Source organism: Muntiacus reevesi, chromosome 4 (assembly GCF_963930625.1).
Source record: "Muntiacus reevesi chromosome 4, mMunRee1.1, whole genome shotgun sequence".
Classification (NCBI taxonomy): domain Eukaryota; kingdom Metazoa; phylum Chordata; class Mammalia; order Artiodactyla; family Cervidae; genus Muntiacus; species Muntiacus reevesi.
This window is the reverse complement of record NC_089252.1, coordinates 72,138,781-72,160,792: the sequence shown is the minus strand read 5'-3', so window position 1 is coordinate 72,160,792 and position 22,012 is coordinate 72,138,781. Positions and strand designations below refer to the sequence as shown.

General features: G+C 51.8%; 2 protein-coding genes across 3 annotated transcripts in view; one reads left to right on the top strand and one right to left on the bottom strand.

The window, feature by feature from the left end:
- The window catches only part of CCR8 (C-C motif chemokine receptor 8), a 140,866-nt gene extending 133,586 nt beyond the window's left edge, over positions 1 to 7,280 (bottom strand). Inside the window, exons 1-3 of one of the 2 annotated variants that reach the window (XM_065933056.1) lie at positions 7,153 to 7,280; positions 4,808 to 4,895; positions 1,540 to 1,609 (exon numbers count right to left, since the gene is read on the bottom strand). The gene's annotated coding sequence lies outside the window, so the exon portion shown is untranslated. Of the gene's footprint in view, positions 1 to 1,539; positions 1,610 to 4,807; positions 4,896 to 6,904; positions 6,997 to 7,152 lie in introns of those variants that run through there. The other variant, XM_065933054.1, reaches the window with a different exon arrangement.
- Positions 7,281 to 7,486: 206 nt separating this feature from the next.
- On the top strand, positions 7,487 to 19,752 carry CSRNP1 (cysteine and serine rich nuclear protein 1). Its single transcript, XM_065933040.1, has 5 exons — positions 7,487 to 7,650; positions 14,008 to 14,255; positions 16,418 to 16,677; positions 17,179 to 17,493; positions 17,589 to 19,752. Exons 2-5 carry the CDS (start codon positions 14,045 to 14,047, stop codon positions 18,567 to 18,569), a joined length of 1,767 nt encoding a protein of 588 aa, XP_065789112.1. The 5' UTR covers positions 7,487 to 7,650; positions 14,008 to 14,044; the 3' UTR covers positions 18,570 to 19,752.
- The last annotated feature ends 2,260 nt before the right edge of the window (positions 19,753 to 22,012 follow it).

The window sequence follows — 22,012 nt, the reverse complement described above, 5'->3', positions numbered from 1 at the left end:
TCCCTTTGTAAATAAGCTTCCCTAAAATGATACTGTTTTGAGTGTGCCATTATCTCTTGGTACGCTAACTGATGAGATTTAAAAGAAAACACACACACAACTTGCATCTGAACACCAACCACACACGACTATATTCACAAAGACCAGCTGTCAGGCAACAATCTGGCTCCTGATCTCGATATGTGCAGAAACAAATAGCAAGAAGAGTCAATGCCCTCCATTCATGCCTCTCCAACTATGCCTTTTCAGAAGACTGCGGAGACATGGACAGAAAGTAAAAGACACTGTTGAACTAAGTATGCTGGCTGTTGAGGGTAAGATATTCACATGAGGTTTTGAAATAAGAGATGAGATACAGCATCCCTTTGTGGCGCCGCTAGCTCTTTGCTGTAGGTGGCTGGTTCACTCAAGAAGCATCTCAGTGGCACATTCAGATTTTGATTATCCTGAACCTTTGGTTTCAGGGCGAGACTTATCACCATTTTTCATGTTGAGAATATTAAGAATTTTGTTTTGTTTTTTGTTTGTTTCTGGGTATATCAAGAATTAGAAGACAGAACTATGATGACAAGCCTCAGCCCTTTGAGAATATGACTCTTTCTCTACATTTAAAGGTTTTCTTCTCTTGGCAGAGAAATAAATCAATATAAAGACAAGCAGTGGAAAAATTAAAAACAGACTATAAACCTTCAAATCATCAGACCAAAATACAAACACATGTGTGCTCACACACGCACACACACACACACACACATCAAAGAAAACAAAAAAATACACATGTAAAACATAGAAAACAGGAAGCATTAAAATAGGAAACACAGCAGAAGATAAGATGACATAAGTAAGCATGATACATGTTATATCAAGAAATGTAAATAAGGATAAACCCATCCTTAAAAAAAAAAAGATTCTCTCATCAGATCATAAAACAGTGTTCTGTAGTATGTGATATAGGAGATACATCTTTACCAAAATAACTCAGAAAAGCTAAAATATAAACCAAGGTATACAAGAAAATACTGAGCTGAGACTACAGCATGACCATCATGCATATGTGCTCAGTTGCTCAGTCATGTCTTGACTCTTTGCAATCTCATGGACTGCAGCCTGCCTGACTCCTCTGTCCATGGGACTTCCCAGGCAAGAATACTGGAGTGGGTTGCCATTTCTTCCTCCAGAGGAACGCTTACCATCAGTCAAGGTCAGATTCAAAACAAAATTGCTAATTTAGAGAAAAGGAAGTTAAACATGAGAGACATTAAGAATCTAGTTTTTGGAAATCTCTAGGCATCAAATAGCATAGCTTCAAAATCAAGAATAGGATATGAGTTGAGAATAACAATATACATACAGCAAATGCAAACAAGTCTGGATAAGACACAAGTACATTTTAACCGACTTCATCAGCTCATGACCTAGTAAGAAACAAAAGATAAAGAGAAATGTGGGGAGTCTGTATAGTAACTAGTAATTAAATATGATAGAACATGAGGTACAAAAATCTCAAATAAAATACTAGCAAATATAAATTAACAATACCTTCAAAGAATCATCCATTGTATCCAAGTAAGTTCATTCTAGCAGTGCAGGTGGTTCAATATTAGGGAGTCTGTAATAAAATTGACCACATTAACAGACCAAAGAATGGGCTTGCCTGGTGGCTCATTGGTAAAGAATCCACCCGTCAATGCAGGAGACACAGGTTCAGACTCTAATCTGGAAAGATCTCACGTGCTGCAGAGCAACAGAGTCCATGCACCACAATGACGAGCTTGTGCACTAGAGCCCAGGGAGCCACAGCTACTGAAGCCTGAGTGCCCTAGAGCTCGTGCTCAGCTAAAGGAGAAGCCACCACAATGAGAAGCCCACATACCGCAACTAGAGAGTAGCCCCCACTTGCTGCAACTAGAGAAAAGCCTGTGTAGCAACAAAGACCCAGCATAGCCAAAAATAAATAAAATGATAACAATAATAAAAGCAACTAGCTATTAAGTGTTAACCACTATTATGAAAAAAACATACATCAGAGGAAAACTGCATAACATCTCAATACATGCCAAAAAAGGCATTTGAAAAATGTCCCACATCAATTCCTGCTTAAAACAAACAAAACCTTGGGAATTCCCTGGTGGTTCAGTGGTTAGGACTCCACAATTTCACTGCTACGCCTGGGTTCAATTCCTCAGGGAGGTAAGATCCCACAAGTCACACGATGTGGCCAAACAAAAAAATAAAACCATAACCAAAAAGCTAAATTACATATAGATGATATGACTGAAAAATGTACTACTATTACAGACAAGGGAATTCAGGATGATAGCAGTTTACAAAGGTTAATATATAAAACTCAGTAGCCTTTCTTTACATACATAAAAAAAATACAATTTACCAGAAAATATAGTAGAAATTGTAGTTACAATGGCAATCAAGAAGATAAAATATTCAGAACAATATTTAAAAGACATATAAGGGCCTTTTATGACTATTTTGCAGGGAACATTCTATACTGAGCTTTTGAATAGCAAAACCCAATGTTATAAAAATGTCAGTGTTCAATTAATGTATCAATTCAACGTGATTCTAACTAAAATATAGGACTTTTTTTTAGGGGTGAGCATGACCAGAAATGATATGAAACTCAAATGAGGAATTAAATAAGGAGCCTGGAAAGCCCTGAAAAAGAAATGTAATACGATGGGGCTACATCTATCACATGATAAAACATACTATGAAATTGTAATTTGTAAAGCAATTTGGTACCCAAAGATGAAATAGACAACCCAGTGGACCAGAGTAGAGAACCAGAAACTGATTCCGGAACATATGAGAATTCAATTTCTGTTTAAGGTGACATTTATGTTAAAAGAAAAAGGTAGTAGGAAAATTTATCAATTGGGGAAAAAAAAAATGGAAACCCTATACAATTCCTTAAACCAAATTCCAAAAAGATAAAAGATTTATAAGTTAAAAATAAGATCATAAAACTCTAGAGAAAAAAATAGGTGAATTTATCTGTAATATTATGATAGGGAATGCAGTACACAAACACCAGGGTGCCTAAAGTAAATATTTAAGAAATGCGACGACATAAAAATGTAAAACTTCCGTATGATAAAATATACTGTCAACCCAGGTAAAAAGCAAACCAGGATTAAGTGCCACATGTGTGACAGAAGGGTTTCTTTCCCTAATCCTCAAAGACATAAAACAACAATACAAGAATATAAACCCGTGATTTAGAGGGAAACACAAATGGCTTATAAGAACCTCAATTTCACTCATAATTAGAGCAGTGCAATTAAAACAGTAAGATCTCTTCTTGGTTTTTCTCATCAGATTGGCAGAGATCAATAAGTTTGATAACACTCAGTGCCAGGAAGGGTGTTGGGAAACAGGCATGCTCAAATACTATTGGTTGAGAGTAAAATTGGTGCAACTTTGGGGAGGGCGATTTGGCAGCATCTGTCAAAACCCTTTGACCCAGAACTCAACTGCTCAGATTTTCAATCCACAGATCTAAATTAAAAAGTCTTCCTGTTTAAATAAGCAAGAATGTTGGAGAAATGTGCTTGAAGACAGTCCCCTTTCCTGGGTTTCACTTTCTACAACCTTAGCTCAGTGGGTCTCAATCTTTGATGTGCCTCAGAATCAGTGGAGGGCTAATTAGAACATAGGTTGCTGGGTCCCCACTGCCCAAGTTTCTGATGCAGTGGGTCTGGGGGGGACCCAAGAATCTGCATTCTTAACAAGTTCTCAGATGGTGCTGCTGGCTGCTGGCCTGGGAGTCACACCTTTAGCCTGTTACTCCTGAAGGTAATGTTATCTATCTCTGAGCTTTCATTCTGCCTGGTTCTTAACTTCACATAAATAAATGGCATCATAGTTATTCTTCTTTGTACTTGCTTTCTTTTACTTGACATACTGTTTTTAAGATTCATCCCTATCATTATATGAGGCCATTGTTTGATTCATTGCTGTGTACTATTCCATTGTATGAGAAATTGTAATTGTTTTCACTCACCTACTGGACATTTGTGTTGTTTCCAATTTCAAGCTGTTATGGATAAAGCTGCTGTAACACTCTTGTGTCTTTCAGTGGACAGAAGTGCTTTTTTTCTCTTGGGAATATATGGAGCAGTAGGATTACAAGATCATATAGTTTAGTCTTAGTAGGTATTGCCAAATAATTACTTTCCAAACTGATTGTATCAATTCACTGTCACGCCAACGAGGTATGGCAAATCTGGTGAAATCTCAATCTTCCCACATTTGATACTTCAAAAAAAAATTTTTTTTGAGCCACTAACACTTTCATAATATTATTAAAACTTAACAAAGCTGTTGATAGCTTATGGTGAATGATGTCAGATTCGTGGTCTCCAAAGAAGATTTAGCTTCAGGATCAGGGACAAGGCTTGATCGCTCAGAGCGTCTGTGTGGCAGAAGTTTTATTACAGTGAAAAAGGACACAGAAAGCTTCTAACATAGCCATCAGAAGGGGGACAGGGAATGCCCCCAAACATTATCCTTTTAATCTTCATCTTTTCGATGGAAATGAATTTTTTATTTTAAAAAATGTTTATTTAAGATGAGGTTGTTTTTTATTTACCTAAAATTGGGTGGTCTGTGGATGCTGACTGTTTGAGAAACTTGTGGGACTCCCCTAAGTATTCAGAAATTCCCTGAGGATGTGTGGGTGTGTTTCTGCCTATGCATGTGCCATAGTCACAAATGGATGCTGCTCCAGACCCCACCCTCCTTGCCTTGGAACAGACCCTTCATTTCCCTACCAACAGGAAGAACTTACTTGTGATCCCAGAGGAAGATGTTTCTCATCATCAGCAAACATCTGGGGAACATCTGGTGAGCCCATCCCAGGACAGGGAGATGCTTTTCTAAAGAAAACACATCACTTATTTGATTCTTTTTATTCTCCTATATTTTCCCTTATTTTTTCCTTCTCTTCCTGCCTCCCAAATCCTATCAACCATTGGGCTCCCTGCTCTAAGCCCTAACTCCAGCCCTTGCCAACTCCCTGCCCTAGTCTCTGTTCTGTCTGGTTTCCCTCATACACAGCCCAGCGGATGCAACTGAGACAGCCAGAGACCCTCATTAACTCTAGGGCTCAACCCTGCCCAGTTCTCTGATCAGCAGGCAGCATCTTCTAGAAACTAACTCAAAGAATGTTGAAGGTGATGGCGTTCTCAGGTCTAATGCCCCCACTTTACAAACTGGAAGACTGGAGATAGAGACAGATAAGACACACACAGAAAAGAACTCCTGGAAGAAATGATTCCTTGGGACCAGCAAGGTCTACAACCTAGCAGACTTAGGAGACAGTGCAGCTAAATATTTGAGGGGGGTGGGAGTGGGTGGGTAGCCACCTTGCCTAGTAGCCCTAAGAGCTGAGTCACCTCCAGCAAAGGACGCTCAGCTCTGTAGCTTATCAACTCCTTCCAGGGCTGTCTCAGCCACACCCAGAGCTTCAACTTACCAGGTGTCTTCCATCCCCACTTCCAGCCTTGACCTCTCCTTGAGCCCCAGCTCTTGATAGACATTTACCCCATAGACAATTTATTTAATACCTTTTTTGTTCTTAAGGAGCACAAGCAGAAAGGCTAGTCAGGTATGGTCCCTGCCCTCCCAGTGCTCACAGACAACTCACATGGAAATGCATAAAGAAGCCATATATCTAAGTGGGTGCAAACCAGGCTGGAGATTAGCATCTTTGAAAGTTTAAATTAGGATGAGCTGGGCACACCCCAAGAACTGACTACTGGCAATCAGGGCTGGAGTGCAGTTCCCAAGGGCGTGGGTCGGGAGTGCAGAGGTAAGGGCAGAACAAATTTAAGAGGGTATAGAATAGAACACCGCGTGTGTAAATTAAAACTACCCTGCGGTTGTACCGATGTTACAAATAGACCAACACACATTAAAGACATGATAATGGAGACGCAGGGAAGGGAGTGGGGGATGGGAGTTTGAAGAGAAAGAGGTGAGGCTGCAAAGGTGGGGCAAAGGCCTGCTTATTTCAGCTTTGTAGGCCCCGCGGAGTTAAGACCTCATCCAGAAGGCACTGGGAAGTCACTGGAGGGTGGGCTCCAGCCATCCAGATTCCCCCAAACTCCATTCTTTCTTGGCAAGGTAAAGGGCGGGCAGACCCCTCCTGACCCCCTCTACATTCACATCTGTGGCTACAGAGGCCCTACCATCACCTCTACCTCAGATGCCAAGCAGGCAGGACAGGTCGCCCCCACCCCCCACCTGCAGTTAGGTAGAAAGGAATCCTAAGGGCCGGGCTAGTCCCAGACAGCATTCATCCAGGACAGTCAGAGAAGAACCCAGAATGCAGCGGGAGCGGGCTGGGAGGGGAGGGCCAGGCTCCCACAGAAGGCTCCCTGGAGGAGGCAGTGCGAGCTGAGAGACCTTAAAGGAGATGGGATTCTGGTAAGCAGCGAGGGCCGGAAGGCGTTCCAGGCGAGAACACCACCAGCAGCAAAGGTGCGAGGGGAGAGGCGCTCAGGGCACGCGTGGTGGGGAGGGTCCGACCACAGCGGTTGGCCTTCTGGCCCAGAACGCGCTTCCCCGGGCATGCACACACTTTCCCCGGCGCACTAATACTGCGAGAGTTGGCCCCGAGTCAGGAAAGGCCTTGGCGGGAGCAGAGCAGGCAGTGGGCCATTTTAAGTGGCCCAGGGTCTGGCTCAGAAGAAACCAGAGTGTTTTTTTTTTTTTTTTTTTTCAAGAAAGGGATCTGGTAGCGGTGGGGATAGTGTAGGCTGGTTCCAGAAACCCCTAATTCAGGACTTCTGCAGAGTCTCCGGCTCCTGAGCAGAGGTGAAGGTCAGGACCAAGGATGACCTTCTCCCACACCCCATTATCTCTACTCATCCACCTCACCCACCTCTGGTTCTTCTCCAGATTATACTTTCCAGGGGGATCTGCGGGGAGCGGGGGGTAGGGGAGGTGGTAGGACGGAGGGTGAGGAAGGAACTTTTGACGGGATTACAGTAAACTGGCTCGGGCGAGGTTGGGGTCTGGGCGTGTAGGGGGCCTGGGCTCTGGCACCGCCCGGCGGCCTGACAAGCTACACGCCGATCTGGGCCTCAGTCTACCGATCTGTAAACGGGGGCCGCAGGGAAAGGTACGGACCTTCCCGATCCTGCTCCGCTGGCGGGAGCGTCGGTGACTCTCGGAACCTTTGCGGGAGAGGGCCCGGAGGAGGGCAGCGGAGGGGGCTGGGGGTCGAAAGCGGCCGCGGCGCCGTGGCGGGGTCAGAGTCCGCAGGGAGGCCGGCGACCGCTGCGCCTGCTCCGGCTGGAGCGGGGAGGGGCGGGGCCTCCGGGCGGGGCGGGGCCTCCGGGGCGGGGCGGGGCGGGGCGGCGGGCGGGAGGCCCGGCGTGCGTCAGCGCCGTGAGTCCCGGAGTTTTCCACTGACGAGGAGGGCGGAGCGGCGGGCGGGGCCGGGCTCAGCCAGTCTCCCGCCGCCGCCGCCGCTGCCGGACGCGCAGAGCGAGGGGCAGCTGGGCCGAGTGCTGTCCGCCGAGCGAGCTAGCGAGAGAGCGAGCGAGCGCGGGGTCGCGGCGCAGGGGGCGTTCCCGACCAGGACGTGGGTCGCGGCGTTGCCCTTGCCCAGCGTCCGTACCTCAGGTCAGCACCGGGGGCTTCGGGCCGGTGGGACTGGACTTTGGGGAGGGGGCGTCCCGCATGGAGGGCGCTGCTCCACAGCCCCTGACGTTTCTTCCTCGCTACTTTGAGAGGGCATCGGGGCGGGGAGAGCCCGGTCTCGGACGGCCCGCCGCGGCCGGAGTCCGGAGCCCGGGAGACGACAGTCGCAGGTTTTCTGCTGCCCTCCCCCCGCCCCATCGCCGGGACCCCAGGAGGTCCCGGCGCCCCGACCGCCGGGCGGGTGGCGGCCGAGCCGGGGTTGCGCGCGGGTGGCGGGGTGGCGGCGGGCGCGCGTCTGCGGGTGAGTTCCCTTTTGACCCAGTTGCCTGAGAACTTTTCAGAAGTTCCTCGCGTGGCCGGAGCAGGTGACATTTGTCGCCTTCCTCCTCGGGCTCCCCCCGGGGGCGGGTGCCAGGGCCGCGGCGAGTGCCCGGCGCCGGTCAGGGAGTTGGAGGGATGACCGAGGAGTGAGGCTCCGTGAGTCACGGACCCCGGCGGGGAGGAGGGGGGAGGGGGAGGGATTGTGTCGCACGCTCACCTGTTTGTCAGTCACCGTCACACGCAGAGGCCACCGCTGTGAGTCACGGGCGCAGCTAGCCGCGGGCACCCTCGGGCACACGTAGGCTTCTCCCACGCAAGTCTCCCTCCCCAGCACTACTTCCTCCCCGTCCTCAGTTTCCCCTCCCCGGGGGCCCTTCCACTGGCAGGACACTGTTGAGATGCCCACACCACGGCAGCCGTCACACACTTAGTCACTCCGGCTCCCCAGCGCAGTCACACACACAGCCCACACTCCTGACACAAGAGGGGTCCTTCCCTGGCTCCACTGTTCCACCCGACTCCTCCACTCAGATGTCTCACAGCCCTCTCGAGCAGAACTCATCACTTACCCCCAAATCCTCAACATCACTGCCTTTTTTGGTCCCCACCTCCAGAAGTCACCAGGTTCCCTTCCCCTTTCTCCTAAGCCTCTGGCATGTCATCTCTCACCCACCTCTGGCAGCTCCGTCCAACCCGTCACACCCCCTCCTGTCCCACCCCCTCCTGTCCCGTGCTGAGCCATCTTTTTAAAATGCAAATCTGGTATTGTCACTCCCTACTTCAGCCCTTCCTGTGCCCTTAGGCTAAAGCCTGCCTGTCAGCCCTGGCTCCCAAAGTCCCCTCCCAGGGAGCCCCTTCCCCACCCCCCCATCTCTCTCTCTGCCTCTTGCTCCTCAAGTCCCTCAGTGTTCCTGTGTCCCCCCAGCCTCTCTCTCTAGAACTTTTACCCCATCCCACCCTTTTCTTCGAGAGACCTGTCTTCACTCCCAGCTGTACCCCTTCCCGCCCTCCATTCCAGCACTCAACAGGGTTCATAACTCATTATTCTATTCCCTATAAACTCAAAGCTTCCGGGGGGGGCAGTATTGTCTGTGTCTTGCTCCCTGTATTCCCAGCGCGTGACACAGTGCTTGGCATGTCATAGGCACCCAATAAATATTTGTTGCAAGAAATGAATGAATGAATGGCAGTGAAGGGGGCCTTGCTTAGGGGGAGGAAGCAGTCTCTGTCAGGTGCAATTTCCCTTCTGCAGGAGCAGTTGCTTCATGTAGCCAGCAAACATTTGGCGCCTCCCCAGTGCCAAGCCCTGGAGGCCAAGGCTGAGGAACTGTCTCTTCCCCCTGGGGGAGGGTTTGGTAGGGGTGGGGATGTGCCAGGGCCTTCTGCTTGCCCCCTCTGAGCTGCTGTGGCTGTTCTTCTAGCTGATACCCATGGGGTCTGAGGTGCTTAAAGGTGTCCTCCCTTTCTCCCAGGAAGTAGTTCCTGGGGGCCTGGGGTCATGTGACTCCAGGTATTGGGGAGAGCTGGGTCTGGCCTGGCCAAGGGCTGGGGCTCTGAGGTTAAAAGACACATTCTTCAGATTCCTGACAGAGTGGAGGCAGCTGAAGGTGCCCCTTTTCCAATACCAGCTCTGACCTGGGACTGGGGCATTGGGACTGCTGAGGTTGAAGAGGAGTTGGTGTGACCTTTCAGAGGCCTGGGGATTCCCGTGCTTTACACAGCCTTTGTTTGGTTGGTATCCAGGGTGAGGTGGCCTTCCCTGGGTTCACACAGTGTGGCCTGAGTGTGTAGATAATTGCGGCGAGGAGTGGGGAGGCACCCCCCCCCCCCCCTCGTCCTGGACTGTCAGCTCTTCTGAGTGGTGACAGGCAGGGAGGGCCTGATTCTCAGGGCCCAGGCAGATCCCGGAAGAAGCCTGGTTCTCTTTGATTCAGGGCCTGTCTCCGGGGCTCCTCGGGGGTGTGGTATTTCTGTCTGGGCCCGCTCCTGGGAATTGCTTTTCCTTCCTCCAGGACCCTCGGAGGGGGCTGTGCTCACCCTGGGAACAGTGCCACGGTCGGTAGGGATCTTGATTCCTGGGTAGCTGTGGAGGGCCCCTCCCCCACCCTCTGACTCACTGTCTGACACTTTTCTTGGACTCTTCCACTATCTTTCATTCCTTTTCTGACTTGGCCTCTCCTTGTCTCTGGCTGAGTCTTTTGGTCTCATCTGCCTCTGCCTCTTTCAGCCTCTGGATTCCCAAGTGGGGCAGCCGAGCACAACATCCAGGGGCTCCTCCTCGCCACCCCGGGTCAGGGAGGACATGATTCCCCATTTCCAGGTCTGCAGATTTCACTTGGCGCTCCTCGCTAGGAGGTGCACCACGGCCATGGCTCCCCTGTGTCCCCGTCTGCCACCCTGGAGTTTACAACCCTCTCCCCTTAAACTCCCATTCTGTAGACATCCCTGAGACAGAGCCAGGGTGTCTGGCTTGAACGGGCTTCCCTAACACTCCTTCCACTTGTTTACTATTGGGGAACCTCCTGAGATGCCTGTGTTGGCACTTGCTGGCAGCCGGAGCTTCCTTTTCCTGCCCTCGGAGCTACCCCCTCCTGGGTGCTATTCTTGCTCAAACCCTCAGGCACAGGCTGGGGTATGGGCAGGTTGTGCCCCGAACTGTGACCCGAGCAGGAGGAGGGCACACTGGCCAGTGGCCCCCAGAAACCTCATGTGCCTAAATCGTTCCTCTGTGGATACCTGACCTGCAGCGCCAGCCTGCCTACCTCCGGTGGTCCTCAGGAGCCTCCTCTGTGCCAGACTCTACTCCAGGCACAGGCACAGTGCCGACCAGCAGAGAGGCCTTCAGCCCGGCACGAGGGAGATGAGCAGTGAGGTGGTCACAGGAAGGAGCCATAAGGGCTGTGATGGGGGGATCCCGTGGCTCATGGAGGCCCAGAGAGGCATGTAGTGGGGAGGAGGAATGGTGTCAGGGAGGCCCTCTGGGAGATGACTTCTTAAGGGGAGTGAGGCTGGGTTCCAACTTGTGCGAAGGCCAGGAGTGAGAAGGTCATGCCTGTTGGGGCAACTGTAAGTTCAGCTGTAGTATAAAGTGAGGAGGGTGGGAAGAGTCTTGCATGATGAGTCTGGGGGCCAGGCATGCTTAGCCTCTTCGAACTGTGGACTTGATCCTAAGGGACGCCCCTTAGGGAATGATTCTCTGCGTGGAGATGGTGGGCAGACTTGGTTTAATAAGATCATTCTAGCTCCAGGGTAAAGAGTGACTGCGAGGAGAGAGCGGGAGACGTGGACAGTGTCAGTGAGACAGAGACGTAAGGGTAACAGACTTTCAGAATGGAAGGTGACGTGTGTAAAATGCACAAAGCAGACGAATCTTAAGTGTTCAGTGAGATGTTTTAGACACCCATGGAACCGCCACCCAGACAACACAGAACATTTCCAGACACTACTACCCCCACCCGCCCCTGGGAAAATTCCCTCATGGCTGTCTCCAGTACATGCCCTTTTCCACCCCCTGGGTAATCACGATTCCGACTTGTATCATCACTGATTGGGTTTGCCTTTTCTTCAACTTCATTCACATGTAATCTTGTGTCTGGCTTCTGTCACTCACCGTGCTATCAGTGAGAACCATCTGTGTCATGTGTATCCAGGAGCTCGTTCTTTTTCTTTTTTTTTTTTCCCCCTCGGTGTAGAATGACACATTCAGCAAGCATTTACCACTGTTCTAAGAACCTGACATGGATTGATTCACGTAAACCTCCCAACCCTATTCGGTTGTAAGACAAATTGAAAACCCAGAGAAGTTAAGGAACTTGCCCAACATCACCCAGCCAACTGATAGCCACGCCAGGGTTCAGATGTGAGCAGTGTGGTTCTGGAGCCAAGGTTCTCTTCACACTGCTGCGCAGCCTCTGTGATACCTGCCATGTCGGTGCCTGGCCTTGTGTGGATCGAATGAGCTAATGTGTACTTCCAGGACTGGGTGACTGGATGTGGATGGAGGGTGGCAGGAAGGAATTGAGGATGACTGCAGGTTTCTGGCTTGAGTAACTGGGTGGGTGGCAGTGCTGTTACTAAGATAGGGAACACAGGAAGAGGAACAGATGGCATGGGGAGGTGGGGAACAGAGACAAGGGGTTCGATATGGGGCCTGCAGAATTTTATGTTTCTAAGGGATGGCCAGGCAGAGACCAAGTGAGCATTTGGTTTGAGGGAATCTTCGGCTTAGGTGTGTGACTAGGAAGGCATTCAGCACCCTATAGGCAGCATCTGGAATTGGGGAAGAGATGGGATCTCACAGTGGGATTGTGGTAAGGACAAGATCCTTGGGCGTGGTTTGTCGTGTGTGTTTCTGTGTTTCTGTGTCTGGGTGCCTCTGTGCGTGCATGAGCGTGTGTGTGTGTGTGTGTGCATGCGTGCATGCATCTACCTCTGGGCCATGAGTTCCCCCATCTCCTGGGAGAGTCTTCAGGTCAGCTGAGAGCTGGGTTGTTTTTGTTTGTGGTTTGACCCTGGGAGAGGTGGGGGGTGCCAAGCCTGAGAAACTATCTGCTGAGAAGCCCCCGGAAACACCTGTGCGTCCTCTTCCCCTGGGCTCAGCATTGTTGGAGGGTTGGCAAGTCGCAGAGCTTCTCTTGCTGCTCTGGTGCCTGTGGGGAGAGGCTGTCCCTGGGATGAATTTTACCCAGTAAGTTGGTTGACAGCACACCGCCTAAGTCTGGGACCCAGGGACTTCGTGGGAGGCTAGGCCAAGGGGTGTTTCGAAAGGACACCTGAGCAGGGGAGATTGCCAGCCCCTGGTTGGCTTTTCCTGCTCACGCTCATTTCCTGTGATGGCAGTGGGGGAGGGGCTCCCCAGCTCTGGGGCCTCAGCACCGTTTCCCCTTCCTCCTGCTGACCTCCTGGGGCCCGGCCCTGAGTGCTCAGGACGCACGGAGAGAGGGGCTAGCTGGGCTCCGAGTCCTTTGGGCATTCTCCGAACAGTGGAAGAGGCTGTTAGGAGGAGGAAACCCAAGTCCCCTTCCCTCAGGTGAGGCCAGTCAGGCTGTGAGAACCTTGGTTGCTCTGCTGAGGAGGGCTGGGACCCTTAAAGGGGAGACACAGCAAGCGGTGTGTCCCGGGCGCTCTAGGTCACCCGACCGCAGACAGGAGGAGCGTGGAACCTCAGCGTGGCCGGTCAGTGGCACTCCAAGAGGGTTTTTGTTTTTTAAGGGGAGAGCATACTTTCCCTTGAAAGTTAATTCAAACAGGGTTAGAAATTGGAGCGGAAAGGCAAGATGAAGGTAAATTTTGAAGATCAAACAGGAGATATTAAAGAGCCATGAAGCCCAGGTGGCTCTGGTCCCACAGTCAGGCCTGGAGGCAGGGGACTTCTCCTGTGGGCGGGGGTTTCTAAGGGAAAGTCTGAGCAGCTCCATCATGGGAAAGTTGTGTGTTGGAAATCAGGGGTGGTGTCCAAGCCAGCCCGTTCCCTGGAGTGCCCTGGTCGGCCTGGCCCTGAGCGAGGGCCTGTCACCAGTGTGTGCAGGGCGGCGTGTCTGTGGGTGTGCTGGGAGGGAGGAGGAGGAAGCAGCCACTGTATGAGAGCCGTGCAGGCTGTCGGCATGCACCCGGCCGCACACACACAAAGGCGCACAGATGCAGCCGTGTGAATCACCCAGCCAGTGAGTCAGCCCCCGGGATTCCTGCAGGGGAATGAGCAAGGCCAGGCTGAGGTCTGTCGGCCCATCTGTTGGTCTGGTGTGTGCATGTGTGTAGGTGGGTTACAGTAGGTAATGAAGGGGGAAACTTTGGGGCAGAGGTGGTGCAAGTCTGCAAGCGCCAGGGTGAGGGTGTGAACCTCAGGCTCCATCCAGTGCAAAGCCACCTCCTGGAGTCCTGGCCCCGTCAGGTAGAGCTCCTTAGGGAGGGCCTGAGCATCCTTGGCTGGGGGGGTGGTGGGAGAGGCGATGACCAGGGCTGGGTGCCCACCTCCTGCCCTCAGGCGTGCCACCTAGAGCTCTCCCATTCTCATTCCAGGCAGGCTGTGTGCGGGCCCCAGAGCACCCTCGCCACCATGACCGGGCTGCTGAAGCGGAAGTTTGACCAGCTGGATGAGGACTCGTCCTCCCTCTGCTCGTCCTCCTCCTTGTCCTCCTCGGGCCAGCGCTCTCCCTCCTGCTCCCCCAGCTCCTCGGGCTCCCCGGCCTGGGACTCGGATGAGGAGAGCCCCTGGGATCAGCTGCCCTTGCCTGACCGTGACTTCTGTGGGCCCCGAAGTTTCACTCGTGAGTCTCTGCCCTGGGAACCCCATCGCACCCCTTTTCCTTCCTCCAGATGAAACTGGGGGGCCCTGATGAAGTCCCCCCGCCCCCCACCGGCTTCAGCTTCCCGGCTTTGCTCCCCAGCTCACCCACTTCCTGTCCTGCAGAGGTCACTCGGGAATGCCGGCTCCAGCTGCACTCACCTTTGACCTTGGGACTCTCCAGCTTGGAGTCATCCTGTTCAGGGCAGGGCTCCTCGGTGGCCCCGGGGCCTTCCCGCCCAGCTCTGCCCCTCAGTTCCAGTTTCGTTTCTCCCAACTGGCTCCCTGTCCTCTACCAGCTGCCCTGCCCAAGTCCCACACCCCATCATGCTTCTGTGCTGCGGGGCCTGTCAGGCCGGTCCTTCACCCAGCAAAATGCTGTTTGGCTTTGCTTGAATGCAGTGAAAAGGTTTTATTCCCCCAGTTAGTTTTTTAAGTTTACATGATTCTGATTTCAAACTGACAAAGAGGCCCTAAAGTGTTTCTCCACCTTATTTTTCATTATTGCACCCTCTCAATGCCAAGGAGCACATGGAGACATTTTTTTCTCTGATCATCCCCACCATGATGGCTTAATACCACAGATATGTCTATTTATGGACTATATGCAGAGCTGTACATTATACATGAAAAAGTATAACTTTTAGCAGATACAATCTAATAGTACATTAACTGACTAAACTACTATGGGTTTACTGTAGAAGTACAAGGATGGTTTAATACTGTAAAATCTAATCATATAAATTTACCAGATGACTATGTCAGAGGAGGAAAAATATGAGAGCTGCTGTTTGATAACATGTAATATTCCTTCTGGCAAAAGGATAAGAAGACAGCAGAGGATGAGATGGTTAGATAGCATCACTGACTCAGTGGACATGAATTTGAGCAAACTCCAGGAGACAGTGAAGGACAGGGAAGCTTGGCGTATTGCAGTCCATGGAATTGCAAAGAACTGGACACGGCTTAGTGACTGAACAGCAACTACAACAACAATATTCCTTCTAGATAAGACCCTTAGTATGATAAGAATAAGTAAATATCATACCCTAAATGATAAAAAAATACATGTTTCAAAACCTGGTATTAGGATTGATGAGGAAACACTGGAAACAGTCCCACTAAGTCAGGAACAAGCTGGGGGCACTGTCTGTCACCACTGTTTGTTAACATCATTCAGGAAGTGCTAGCCAATTCAGTTAGCAAAGAAAATGAGAATTAAATACACTTGATTAGAACAGGCAAAATTGCCATGATTTGCAGGTAGTCGACTACATGACAAATTCAAGAATAGGTATATAGAAAACCTGTTAGGAGGGAATTCTCTCAGGTAACTGGGTACAAAATTCATATTGATATTAATATATTAAGTCTAAACATACAGCATCACCAAGGTTTGATTATTTTATGGTAACTTCTTATGGTCCAAACTAATAAAATCAGTAGTATACAAGTATATGTGTTGAATATGCCAATACATAGGTTAGTAATTGACCTACTTAATAACTTATAAAGGGTAGTAGACCTTCCTAAGCTTGTTGCAAAATGCAGAAGTGATAAGGGAAAAGCTCAATATACTTTTGATTTCATAAACCTTAGAAATTATTTTGTAAAACCCCACAAGCAAAAATAAAGAACTAAAGTATTTGTACAGATAGGTTAGACTGGTGACATCTAATATATATACAAAGCTCTTAGAAATCAATACTTTTAAGAACTATAGAGGGACTTACGTGGTGGTCCAGGTAAAAATAGCTTCCACTGCAGGGGCACACCTTCAGTTCCTGGTCTGAAACTAAGATCCTGCATGCCTTGCAGCACAGCAACCCCCACACCCCCCAAAAAAAGAACTTTAGAAAACAATGAAGGGGACCTGTAAATGGCTTCTAAAGGTGGGAAAGATGTTTAATCTTAACACACGCTCTCGTTTGGACCAGTAAATAACAATGAGCCAGTGTCGACACAGGGTGATGTTGGACTTTTACCAGCGCCAGTGTCAGCCAGGCTGGCTCCTAAACTCAGATCCGTTTCTCTTCTGGGTGGGGTGGGAGGGTTGTGAGCAGAGATGGTTCAGCATCACTTCCCAGGGGTCAGGCCCTGCTTCACGGAGAACTAACGCCTGCTCCTCCCCTGCCTGTCTTCCAGCCCTGTCCATTCTGAAGCGGGCTCCCCGGAAGCGCCGAGGCCGAGTGGCCTTCGATGGCATCACCGTCTTCTACTTCCCGCGGTGCCAGGGCTTCACCAGCGTGCCCAGCCGTGGCGGCTGCACCCTGGGTATGGCCTCCCGCCACAGTGCCTGCCGCCGCTTCTCCCTGGCCGAGTTTACCCAGGAGCAAGCCCGAGCACGGCAAGAGAAGCTGCGCCTACGCTTGAAGGAGGAGAAGCTGGAGGCGCTGAGATGGAAGGTAGGGAGACCCTCTCCATGGCCCTCGCCCTCGGGCTGCTCTCAGGTCCTAGCCTCGGGGGGGATAAGGGTCATGGGGCTTGCCACCTTGCTGCTTGTGTATTTGGGAGGTCCATGGGGCTGACTGATTTGATGAGAGCCTACTGCTGAATTTTCTGTAGGCAGATGGGCATAGAAGGGCTCCTATTGCAGGGCCAGGGGGCATGGTACCTAAGTCTGCCTGACCTTACTGGGGAGGGGGAGTAGATGGGACATAGGGGTGTCAGTGTATCTTTCTGTCTCAGGGAAGGGGTTTGTCCATGAAGTGGGGAATGATGCAAATAGGAAACCGCTTTCTGAATGCCCTGAGGGCGTGTTCTTGACTGTCCCATTCACTATGGCATCCACAATGCCCAGCCCAGGGTAAACACTCGGGGGCATTTATTAAGTGACTGATGCTGTGGGGGTTAAGACCGTGATCCATGTCAGCCTCTCACATCCCTCCTCATTTCGCTGGACACAGCTTTCGGAGACTGGGGTGCCCAAGACGGAGGCCGGCCTGCCGCTTACCGTGGAGGCCATCGATGATGCCTCTGTGGAGGAGGACTTGGCAGTGGCCATGGCAGGCGGCCGGTTGGAGGAAATGACCTTCCTCCAGCCCTTCCCAGCCCGGAAGCGACGGGCTCTGCTGCGGGCCTCAGGTGTGCGGAGGATCGATCGCGAGGAGAAGCGAGAGCTGCAGGCCCTGCGCCAGTCCCGGGAGGACTGCGGCTGTCACTGTGACAGGGTCTGTGATCCTGAGACCTGCAGCTGCAGCCTGGCAGGCATCAAGTGCCAGGTACTGGGGCTCGGCGGGGCTGGGAAGGCAAGCCTGGGTCAGGGACTTCTCCGGGCTCCACCGGATCCTCACTGGCACCTCTGTTTTCTTTATAGATGGATCACACAGCATTCCCCTGTGGTTGCTGCAGGGAGGGTTGTGAGAATCCGAAGGGCCGTGTGGAATTTAATCAGGCTCGAGTTCAGACCCATTTCATTCACACGCTCACCCGCCTGCAGCTGGAGCAGGGGGCCGAGAGCCTTGGGGAGCTGGAGGCCCCCGCCCAGGGTGGCACTCCCAGCCCCGGCGAGCAGGTCCTGGCCTCTACGTTCCCCCTAGCCAAGCCCCCCGTGAGCAGCGAACTGGGAGACAACAGCTGCAGCAGTGACATGACTGATTCGTCCACAGCCTCAGGCACTAGCGAGGCCCCGGATGGCCCTGCCCACCTGACCCTGCCCAGCCCTGGCTTCCAGCCTGGCATGGATGATGATGGCCTGGCTCGTATCCTGAGCTTCAGTGACTCTGAACTAGGTGGACAGGAGGAAGAGGAGGAGGATGGGGGTGTGGGCAGCCTGGACAATCTCAGCTGCTTCCACCCAGCTGACATCTTTGGTACTGGTGACCTCACTGGCCTGGCCAGCTGGACCCACAGCTATTCCAGTTCCAGCCTCACGTCAGGCATCCTGGATGAAAACGCCAACCTGGATGCCAGCTGCTTCCTCAATAGTGGCCTTGAAGGCTTGGGCGAGGGCAGCCTCCCTGGCCCCTTGGTGCCAGCCAGCACGGACGCTGGCCAGAGCAGCTCAGCGGATCTCAGCTTGTCCTCCTGCGACTCCTTCGAGCTGCTCCAGGCCCTGCCAGACTACAGTCTGGGGCCCCACTACACCTCCCGGAAGGTGTCTGACAGCCTGGACCACCTCGAGGCGCCCCACTTCACCTTGCCTGCCTTCTCTCCCCCTGCGGACACCAGCGCTTGCTTCCTGGAGTCCATCATGGGCTTGACTGAGCCCGCTGCCGAGGCCCTGGCTCCCTTTGTGGATGGCCAGTTGTTTGAGGACACCACCCCGGCGTCTCTGGTGGAGCCTGTGCCTGTGTGAGGGTCAGAGTGCCTTTTCCCGGCCCCAAGAACCCTGTTGCTGCTTTGTTGTAATTTGGGGGCTCCCCAAAGTCTGTCTGTATGTAATGGTCCCCTGTTGGCTGGCTCCCATGTGGGCACTCCTACTAATTTTCATGCAACACTCTGGATTGATTTATTTATTTTTGTAACTTTCTATGCTGAAGGGGGGTGGGGGGCACTTCCCCTTTCAGTTGCCCGGTCCCCCTACGCCCACACCTTCTCTTCCACATCCATGGCGCATGCCAGGAGTGGGAAGAAATGTGGCTTCCCTGGAGCTTTGCAGACTCCTTTTCCACGTTGTATGATGTTCCTAAGCCCGAAGACAGCCACACGAGGCTGAAATCAGCCACCTCTTAGGGTTTCTTCTGCCACCCTGAGACTCATGGGTGACTGGATCCTCTGGACTGTGAAGACTGTAATTTATTTCTCATAATTTATTTGGAGACTAGGTGGCTGGCGAGCAGTGCTGGGGTCGGGGGTGGGGCACAGGCCCCTCCCCGCCTCACCCCCCAAGTCCCTCTGCCTGATAGTCCTGCAGCCCTGCCCTTGCTGGGGCTCTGGTGTAGACCAGGTGTGGGTTTGAGCCCTCTGTCTAACGTGGCAGCGGCCCTGCTCTGGATGGCTGAGCAAGTAGGGGCAGGGGCCGGGGCTGGGCTGGGCTGACCAACCGTGACCAAAACCCTTTTCTGCTCCACACATCCCCCTCTCCTTCCTGTCCTCTGCCCCATCTCTCCCCCTCTTCCCCGCCAAAGGCCGCAGCTTTTATTCCAAGGCCGTAAATGTAGGAGGGGGAAGCAGGAGGCCCAGAGAGGGTAAGGGGCTGCCTCAGGGCCCACAGTAGGCCCTGGACCACTCAGGGCTTTCTGGGCACTGCACTCCAGCCTGGTTCACCTGCCTGCACCTGAAGGCCAGTTGGCCAGGGGCGAGGGGGGCTCGTTATGGCTTTCAGGCCCTTTGTTTGCTGATGTTGGATTTTTGCATCATAATTTCTGTATTGTCCCCGAGTATTAGAACTATAATTTATTCATTTTTCTCTGTGTCTGTGCCAAGAAGCCCAGGCTCTGGGCCTGCCCTCCTGCCTAGGAGGCCCTGCCAGCCTGCGAGCTTGTGGGAACACCTTGTACCTAAGCTTATAGGTACCAATAAAGAGGCTCTATTTTTAACAGCGTGGTCTGCCTTTGTGGAGCTGGGAGCACAGGTACACCTCAGGAGGTGGTGAGGTGGGAGAGGGAAGGGGAGACAGACGCTGCAGGGCAGTATGGACACTGAGGCTGCATCAGGGATAGACATGGGGGACACACGGGACCTCTTTGCAGGCCAGCCAGTCAACTCAGGGACGGGAAGCCAGCCAGAAGAGGCTGGCCAGGCAGATGAAGCCATCTGACAGGCCCCCTGGCTGGTGGTGGGGAGCAGCAGCTGAGCAGTCTTTTGGGACCGGGCTGTCTGCTTGGGACAGACACTCACCCACACCAGGCTGTGGCCAGGCCCTGAGGGTGAAGTCATCCCTTCTAGGTGAGGGCGGGCAGTGGCATGTGGCTGGCGCAGGCCTTGTGTGGGACTGAGTGGCAGAGGTCCCCAGGGACTTGAGCACCGGAAGCTGCGAAACATCCATCTACACCAACCAGACCTGTCTGACCTGTCCCTGGAAGCCCGGGCCAAAGGCCAGATGAGCAGGCTGCACCCTGCCCCAAGGAGTCCCAGTCTGGGGGCTGGAGGAGCAAGACTGACCTCAGCTCTAGGAATAATGACTTATACAAGTGCTGGACAGAGGAGCCTGGCGTGCTGCAGTCCATGGGGCCACAAAGAGGTGGACACGACTTAGCAACTCAACAACATGTAAGTGCTAGGTAGGAGGGGGCACCAAAGAGACCTGACTTGGGTTTCCTTTTCCTTGCTCTCATCCTCTGCCTCTGGCCTGTGCTGGGCTCCCCTTATTTCCTCTCTGTGGCTTACAGGTTAAGAGTATGGACCCAGAGTGCCAGGGTTTGAAACCCTGCTGTTACACTAACTAGTGAGGTGACTTATGCAAATTACTTCCTGTCTGTGTGCCTGGATGTCCCCCATACTGTCTAAATAATGTTACCCACCTCACAAGCTTGTTCAGTTCATACATAAACCGGCGCTCACAGGAGCGCCTGCAACAGGCAGGTCTCTGGTGTGTATCTGTGACTTCCCATTCTGCCTCCCATAGTCTGCCTTCCCATAGTCTGCCTCTATTTCTGTAGGTTTTATCCTCTTCTGCCAGTTCTGTGACCCTTTAGGTATGTGTCTCTTGCCTCTGGATGTGTGGACATGGTCACGCAGTCATATCGTCAGTGGAGTGGCTGTTAGGGAACTCATGGTTTGGAGTCTGGCCTACAGTGGGGCTGCCTGTCCCCAGAACCAGCTTAGGCAGGGACACCCAGGTCTCAGGCATCTCAGGGTGGAGTACCCTAGTTCATTAAGTTGCCTTGTGTACCCTGGAAGCCCAACACACTTGTGATTGCTCCAGTGTGCATGATCCAAAACTTAGGTCTCTCCAAGGGTGATGAGGCTGTGCTCGGACCAGCTGGGGGTCTGGGTGGCAGCTCCCCACAGCTCCAATACTCTGGTTGGAAGCCCCTGTAGGTTCCTATCCCACAGCCACAGCCCACAGTTGGACTAAGCTGCCCATTCCTGAGCTAGGGCCACAGCGGTACCTCTCAACATAATCCACCCCTAGAAACTAGCTTGTAAAACAAATAATAAAGGCAGCTGGCTTCCCATAGGAATGATGGTGGTAACCTGGGGAAGACGTTCCAGATCATTGACTCATACCAAAAGGCCATGCACGTGATCATCAGTATGTTATAAAAACAAGACTCGCAGTCATGAGGGATGACTTAGGCTGTTCTAGAAGGAACCCTAACCTGTTCACTGTTCCCAAACCTTAGTCACTGGACAACTTAAAAATTTTGCCGTATCTGTGTTCTACTCATACTAAGTATATTTTGTTGTTGTTTAGTTGCTCAGTCAGGTCCGACTCTTTGCAGCCCTGTGGACTGTAGCCTATCAGGCTCCTCTGTCCATGGGATTTCCCAGGCAAGACTACTGGAGTGGGTTGCCATTTCCTCCTCCAGGGGATCTTCCCAACCCAGGGACTGAACCTGTGTCTCCTGCACTGGCAGGTGGATTCTTTACCACTGAGCCACCAGGGAAGCCCATGCAATATTTTACTTTTTATCGATTATATCAATATGCTTAAAAGTAAGAAGTATTCTATGTAACAGCACTCACAAATTCATGGCTGTGTGTGCTATTTTTCTCTGTTATATAAGGATGATATTTAAACGCATAGTTATGAAACTTTCAGATGTTTGCTGTATATCGTTGGCAGGGATTTGTACCGTAATTTGAGAACACAGAGATCGAGTCTAATTTCCTGCCACAGATGGGGACACATAC